Raw genomic sequence first — 8,009 nt, 5'->3', positions numbered from 1 at the left:
CGTCCTCATGTTTAACAGAGGTTAAGTAGCTTGCGGATTGAATTATTAGTGTGTGAAAGGTGTGTAACATTATCCACATAAGTGATCAAACTTTTATGGACTATCAGTGGATATAATTATGTTTTTCCTTAGACAACCCTAACCCAGAGCCAGAAAAGACTTTGCCGACGGCCCGCACATTATCACAACTGCTCGACCGTTTGCGTGACGGCCCACACATTCTCCCGTCAAGTACATTTTTTAAACATCACAAAGTGTCTGTGAAAACCAGCGTCCTGGTTACGTCCGTACGCAGCGTTTATACTTGAGGCCCCTGCTCCCTGTGGGGTTAGGTTACATTGTAAAACCTGTTTTAAACATTATATACTGTATATCACAACACAATCAGTCATTAGGGTTATCTTTAAGATTTTATTGGTATCAATACTGATGGTACTTATCGATACAGAGACTTGGTGATACTCTTATTGATACTACTCTTTATAAGTTGGTGCAAAATAATCATATCATGAAGGAGTCAACAGGACCACGCTGAGACTCATACACTGACTCTTTAGGACTTTCTGTCTCAGTTGGCATTGATTTACATTAAGGCTGCTGCTAACCATTCGTTTCTATCAATTAATCAATAGATCATTTTTATTTTAAGATCATTTTTGGGCTTTTCTGCCTTTATTTGACAGGACAGCTAGGTGAAAGGGGAGAGAGAAGGGGAAGACATGCTCAGATTCGAACCCTGGACCTCTGCATCGAGGCACAAACCTCCCTGTGCGCGCGCACCTACTCTACCCGCTGAACCAACCTGGCCAGATCCATTAGTTTTTGATTAGTTGAATTACCCTTTGGTTAACTTACTAGGGGTATTACAATTCTCCAAATACACAATTTGATGATTGCATTTTTGATTGGTGTCTAAAGTGAATTAATGAAGATGAAAAAAAAAAATTTGACATTACCAATATTTACCAATATGAAGAGTATACCGGGGCTCTGTATCAACTCAGCTGAGATATGCAAATTATTTCTCAGGACGTTAGATGTACAGTAACATGAAAACAGATCCTGAGGTTTTCCAAAAAGGTAAATCTCAGTCAGGGTAAACACAGAATCTATTTTCTGGCATGACTGTCTGACTATCACAGCAGCATTAAAGTGATGTGCCCAGCTCTGAAGCTTGACCCAGGCTCTGCACCACGGCAGCAGCTCGCTCATTTATTCCAAGCCCTGCAGAGTGCAGACCAATTTGTTGTTCCATACTCTCTCTGCACACAGCGTATTTTTACAAACAGGAAATAAACGCTTATTTCTCTCTGAGTCCAAAGAGAGATCTGACTAGATTGAAGTGCTAAGCTGAAGCAGCTGTGAGCAATCTGATGGGCTTTGACTTTCTAATTGTCGCATGCTGTGTCCCAAGCTCATGTTTTACCAAGTCACTCACGGGTGAATCATCCATACATATCTCAATTTTGGATTTCCAAGCAGCCTGTGCTGATGCTGCAGTGCTTCATCCAGCAAAAGTATACGATTTGTTTTCGTTTCCCCACTTCTTTTAACATTGCCAATAAGAGAAACAGATGAGCAAGACTCGGGGCATAAGGCTGCAGCAACAGTAATCACACATTGAAAGATTGTGTTGTAGATGTTTAATATGGTAAGCTTGCATCAATGTTTGAGATTTGTATAGCAGAACGACCTGCTAATGAATGTTGCAAAACGTTATAATTCTTCCATTGTAAATGAACTGATTTATATAACAACTACATCAAACGCTGTAACATAGCACAGGAGTCATTCACCATTCACACACATTCACACACTGGCCCAGGCTGCTGTACAAGCTGCCACCTGCTCATCAGATAACAGAAGTCACACACATTTACACTCCGATGAGGCAGCATTGGGGGCAACTCAGGGTTCAGGGTCTTGCTCAAGGACACTTTGACATGGGACTGCAGGGCCAGGGATTGAACCACCAACGTTCTGATTGTCAGAAGACCTCTCTAGAGCCATTTATATCAACCTTTTCGGTTAGGTTGATTTACTTATTATTTATTTTAGCTACTTGGGGGGGTATTGCACTGGCTGTGGCACGTCACTGGGAATTGGGTATATTTACAGGTGTGGTAATTAGTGACCACTTTTTTATCATATTTCTTAACATCCACGATTGTTACACTCATTGTCTTGGCCATTAGTGGATGAGACTTCTGCTAGAATTCTGTTGATCTGAGTCGAGTCGTGTTGACATTATAGCACGACTAGAGATGTAACTGTATGAAAATGTAACCTCACGGCTATAGTGACCAAAATAATTACGGTTTCATATCCAATATATATATATAACTAATAATAGCTATAATATATATATATATATATATAATACATAATATATAAAAAAATATATATTATATATTTTTATTATACCTATAATATTATATATATATATATATATATAATCAATATATCCAAAACCAAATTTAAAAACACATCAAAGAGTTATGCCATTGCATTTGGATGGCATCTTTCTTTAGCATATGCTTGGGGATTGGGTAGAGTTGGAAAAGATGAATTCAGGTCATTCAGGTTTCTCTTGACCATGACCAATAAGCTAAAAAGTTTTCACATTTATTTATTTATTTATTATGTCACATTTATTTATGTCAGTGTGGATTCATGCTTACATATTCTACAAGTGCATCTCTATATACAGTTTATTTTACATGGGATTATTTCCCCACATTTGTAGAGCAGTGTGCTGCTGCTGGCTGAAGTCCTCAGGGAGCCTGGCTAGCTCGGACTAGTCCCCAGCATGACTGACGCTCTGCCCAGCCTGTTATCCTGTAGCCTCCATCCCATGGTACACTTGGGGATTGGATAGAGTTGGAAAAATGAATTCAGTAAAGCCAAAATGAGCTGACTTGGTGGCACATTTCTCTTTTTTAGCTGTAGACTATATGTTAACATGCTAATAACACTTAAAATCTCTGCTTTCAACAGTGTAATTTGTGTTGGATTAAGCTCTCAGCTGACAGTCTGCCACTGTACATTACACCATATATTCAATGCTCCATCAGATTTTTTTAGATTGTACTCCGAAGTCCTGGTTCTGCAGACAGCTGGAACGTAGACTACACTACAGAAAGAGAGTTTGCTGGCAGATGTACTGAGACTCAAATGACTGTAAGGCTGTAAAGGTTTTTGCAAATCAAGAAGGCATTTACTGCTGGTGTTCTGAGTATTGAGGTCAATCCTGGCATGTTTTGAAAAATTAGTACCAGTTAATATAAATCGGATCCTTTATTCACTCCACTCGACTATGTTTTGTTTTAGGTATGCTTTATGGTAGCGTCTCCGTTTTAGCTGCCACGGACCCTCGCTTTCACCAGTTAAAATGACTAGCGCCGTCACCCGCAGGCACATAGGCCTTGAGCTGACTGCTATCATTTCGCATAATTGTTAGACTCCACAATCTGAAAGCAAATTTAAAGCCAATTTGTCAACAAATACAAAGTGAATTATTATTATTAATTAATATTAATTAGCAGGGTAAATAAAGGTGTACCTGAGTACTAGGTTCTAAGGTCAGGAAATGCAATGGAAAATAGAGCTTGGCTTTGGAGACCTTCTTGCTGCTGGACAGTTCCTTCTGGTTCAGCTCATATGACACTATGTGTTGCTTTCAAAGCAAGATGATGACAGCGAGTGCCAATAGCGGCTCTCTTTAATTATAACTGCTGCAGCAGTGAGTTAGACAGCGCTGGGGAAGGTCTGCTGGAGTGGTCCCCTCCGTCCAGCTTTTCTAATCACCTCATTCAACTAGAAAACTGATTATGTGTAATCATTTTACAGGATTTCTCTCTTTTGAATTCATTAATTAATTACTTCTCCTTTTTCCTTCCTCTTCATATCCCTCTACTCACTTCTCCTCGTGGCTTCAGTCTGATAGACCGCATGCTTCAGAGGGATCCCAAGCGACGGGCTTCCCTGGAGGAGATTGAGAGCCATGCGTGGCTGCAGGGGGTCGACCCATCCCCAGCCACCAAGTACAACACTCCCCTGGTGTCCCACAAGAACCTGTCAGAGGAGGAACACAACAGCATCATCCAGCGCATGGTGCTCGGAGACATCGCCGACCGAGAGGCCATAGTGGAGTAAGTGTTTCTCTTTCTCTTTGGTGTTCAGTCGTTTTGCAGCAGTGGACAGGTCTGCCAAAGTGATCTCCAAAGGCATGGACCAGGACTCAACCATATCTATATACCATATTTATAAACCGTTATAGGGATATTCAATTATTATAAAATTCCATATTAAAGAACTCAATATTAAAGATAAAGCTGTTAATTCAGTCATGATTTCAAGTTCACACACGTTCCTGTCAGCCTTAGCATATGTTAATTATATTTATTGTCAGACAGACAGACAGACAGACAGACAGACAGAGGACAAGTTCAAGAAGACTGAGTGAGCTCTGACACACCTTGTGGAATCTAAAATAAAAGAACTTGACTACATGCTTCATCTGGCATCTAACCTGCTAGACATGCTTGACTCGTGACGTGGTGACACACCACCTGCCTGGGCTGCTGCTGGAACATGGTCTAACCATGTGGACCCTGTGGACAGGTCTTGTGTTCATGTGGCTGAAATAATTGACTTGCTTCCGTATTTTCATTCGTTTTGTGTTATAGTTGACATACGTAGAGCTGCAACAGGTTGTTATTGTATTGATTAATGATAGAACATTAATCTGCAACTAATACTACTTTTGAATATTCGTTGAATGCCAAACGTTTGTTACTTCCAGACTTCAAAACAAAGTATTTGCTGCTGTTTATTCTCATATGCAATAGTAAATATCACTGAATATCTTTTGAGTTTTGGACTTTTGGTCAAACAAAAGAAGACCTTTAAAGATGTCACCTTGGGAAATATAGCAGTTCAACACCATTATTTTATAGACAAAACAATTGATTCATCAAGATAATAATTACTACATTATTCAATGATAAAAATAATTGTTTGTTGATGTAAAAATCTACAAATTTAGCCACTTGGCCACATTGATTTAGTGTGTCAGTTAGATTATTTTGAATAGTCTCTCGTGTATATATACAATATGCTTTTCATTTGTAATTGGTGTTAATGTTTCAGAGCCCTGGAGACTAACAAGTACAACCACATCACAGCCACGTACTACCTGCTGGCAGAGCGCATCCTCAGGGAGAAGCAGGAGAAGGAGGTGCAGACTCGCTCAGCCAGCCCCAGCAACCTCAAGGCCCACTTCAGGTACACTCTTCATACAGACACACACACTTCATACAGATACACTTCATACAGACACACACACTTCATACAGACACACACACACTTCATACAGACACACACACTTCATACAGACACACTTCAGGTAAACTACAGACGCACACTGTGTCCTGTGAGCAGTTCCAGATTCTTTTAAAGCAGTGAATAGTGTGACTAAGAAATCCCAGTGTTCACCATCAGAATGACTCTCTGAGTCATGGTATGAGCCGAGAAGAGGGTAATTGGCCTATCTCGCTCCACTGCCTCACACTGCAGCCCGTCTGGCTCCCCTTAGCAGAGACCAACCAAAGGTTTCATTTCCATTCCTTGGTTCACTAGGCCTCCACCCGCTAGGCTCAGGGGAGCTGGAGCGGAGGAAATGGGAGAGAAAATAGTTAACATTTCAAATATGGGCCTTAGTCTCTTTGATTCACTATCATTATTCTAACTCACTGTCATGTAACACATCTCTATACACAGGTAAGACAAATCATGCGTCATAACATTTTCTAGTGCTGCAGACACACATAGCAACAGTGAGCTGCACAAACACTGTGAGTGAGCATGTTGGGCTGATGGGGGTGAGACCCTGCATCATCCTGTGACATCCCAATGTGTCTATCCCTCAGCAGCCTGGAGTGATCGAGCCCTGGTGGAATCAACGTTTAGCCTCTGTGCAGGAGATACTGACTAATGTGTTTTCACGAAGAGCTGCTGATTGGCTCAGAGTGACCTACATACTGGGGGCTGTTCCACTGCCAGGCCTGTTTCACACACAGAGCCATGTGGACATCCTCCAAACCTGATTATTGACCAGTTGTGTCTCAGTATAGAGTAGACAACTGCTGTTGATGTGCAGCCTGGTGCACACACGGTTTAACATGCCACCATAGCTTTAAATGTCTTTTAAGTACAGCCAGTGACACACTGCAGGTGTTATCATTCCTCTGTTCCTCTGGACAGAGCGGGTGTTTAGCTTGCTACCACTTGTGTTGGGGTTCGAGCCTCCAGCTGGGCCCATGTTGTATGTGTGACACACTGTGGGTGTGGGTGTGGTTGTGGGTGTGGGTGGGTGGGTGGGTGGTTGGTTGGTCGGTTTTGGTAAGTAACAGCAGAACAGATGAACCGGAGATGAATGATCAGTGTCTCTATTACAGTTTGTCCACAAGAACGGCTTTTCAATATCAGAAAGGAGGTTATTGGCACAGTAAGTTACACCTACATACGTATGTATATATGGATATCCTGAATGACTTCTTTACCTCTCATGATTTGGATGTCCTATTTGTGACTGAAACCTGGATGAATGTTGGTGAGTTGAGCACTTTTTCTTTTATCAGCTGACAGCTCTTATTTTAACTCTCCGAGGACTACTGGTCGAGGTGGTGGACTTGCTACTATCTTCAAGGAAAAGTACAACTGGAGACAGCTGTCCCTGGTCTCCTTCTCAAGTTTTAAACTAACCATGTTTGAATTAGGTCAATCTTAGCTGGTACTATGTGCAGTCATATATCGGCCTCTTAAATATAATAAGGATTTTATCAGTGACTTCTTTAATTTCCTGTCTAAAATCATGCTGAAATACGACTGGATTTTTATTGTAGGGGATATGAATATTCATGTATGTTGTCCTACAAATCTGCTGGCAAAAGACTTTTTAAATCATATCGATGCTTTTAACCTTAGTTTGTTTCTGGTTCGACACAGGTCCATGGTCACACATAAGACCTTGTTCTGTCACACGGTGTACCTATTTGTAATGTAGACGTACACAAAGCTGTCTTCTCTGAGGCCTGTGAAAAATTTCTGTGGATAAGATTGCCTCAATTAGAGCAAGCATCTCACTTCCTGCTTTTGACCCCTCCATTTCCATAGAGTGTGCAACTGCATATTCACTGCAAACATTTCATTTATTTACCTGAAGGCTTTCATCCAAAGCAACTTATAATACATGAATTCAACCATGTGGTTCCCACCCAAAAAGGACCAGAATCAACTTATCTTCATTTAGAGAAAATAGGATCTTTTTTATTTCTGATCAGGTGAGTTTCCAGTGTGAAGATGTGTAGAGTTTCTGCTGCCCTAATGATGAGCGGATGGGTCCTCCGCTGTGGAGCCGGGGCCGCGAACAGTCAGGACTTTGTAGCGTGTAGTGAGGGAGTAGGCAGTAGCAGAGCCTAGTTTGCGGGCTGGGCTGTTTGTTTTGACCAGGTCCTGGATGTAGGATGGGATGGTGGTATGATGGGACGGAGGTAGGATGGGACGTATGTAAGATGGGATGGATGTAGGATTGGGCTTGAGTCCTTCACACCAGCCAAATGACAAATGACTTGTTTTTCTGTCAGAATTTGATCCGTTGGGTCTGATAACATTTAGAGAGTTTAGAAGAGCTGCACGGTTACATCATTAGATCCCCATTCGAGTTAGCAGAGTGCTAACAGGAAGCAGTCTGCTCGGCCGGCTGAGGTCTCTAGTGGGCCTGCTCTATGGGCCGCACAGTGAGGAAGTACCGATCACCTGGCTCATTTCATTCGAGGATGTCGAACTTTTTTGGTTTCAACTCCGCAACTGTCAGAGGAATTGTGCCTCCAACGCTGTATCTAGGTCTGACTATACATCCATGGTCGCCGGTTCCACTCGGGAGAGAATGCTGAGTCAGAAGCTGTCTCCTGCATCAGTGTAACGTCCTCCTGTCTCCTGCATCAGTG

General features: G+C 41.8%; 1 protein-coding gene across 1 annotated transcript in view; it reads left to right on the top strand.

Annotated features, from left to right (window-relative positions):
• Nucleotides 1–8,009, top strand: part of snrka (SNF related kinase a) — a 67,885-nt gene that overhangs the window by 49,894 nt on the left and 9,982 nt on the right. Inside the window, exons 4-5 of the mRNA XM_032518504.1 lie at nt 3,939–4,151; nt 5,152–5,286. Of these exons, the coding sequence (XP_032374395.1) occupies nt 3,939–4,151; nt 5,152–5,286 (348 nt within the window). The remainder of the gene's footprint in view (nt 1–3,938; nt 4,152–5,151; nt 5,287–8,009) is intronic.

This window comes from Etheostoma spectabile, chromosome 6 (genome assembly GCF_008692095.1).
Source record: "Etheostoma spectabile isolate EspeVRDwgs_2016 chromosome 6, UIUC_Espe_1.0, whole genome shotgun sequence".
Classification (NCBI taxonomy): domain Eukaryota; kingdom Metazoa; phylum Chordata; class Actinopteri; order Perciformes; family Percidae; genus Etheostoma; species Etheostoma spectabile.
Note: the sequence above shows the minus strand (reverse complement) of the source record. Positions and strands in the feature narration are given on the sequence as shown.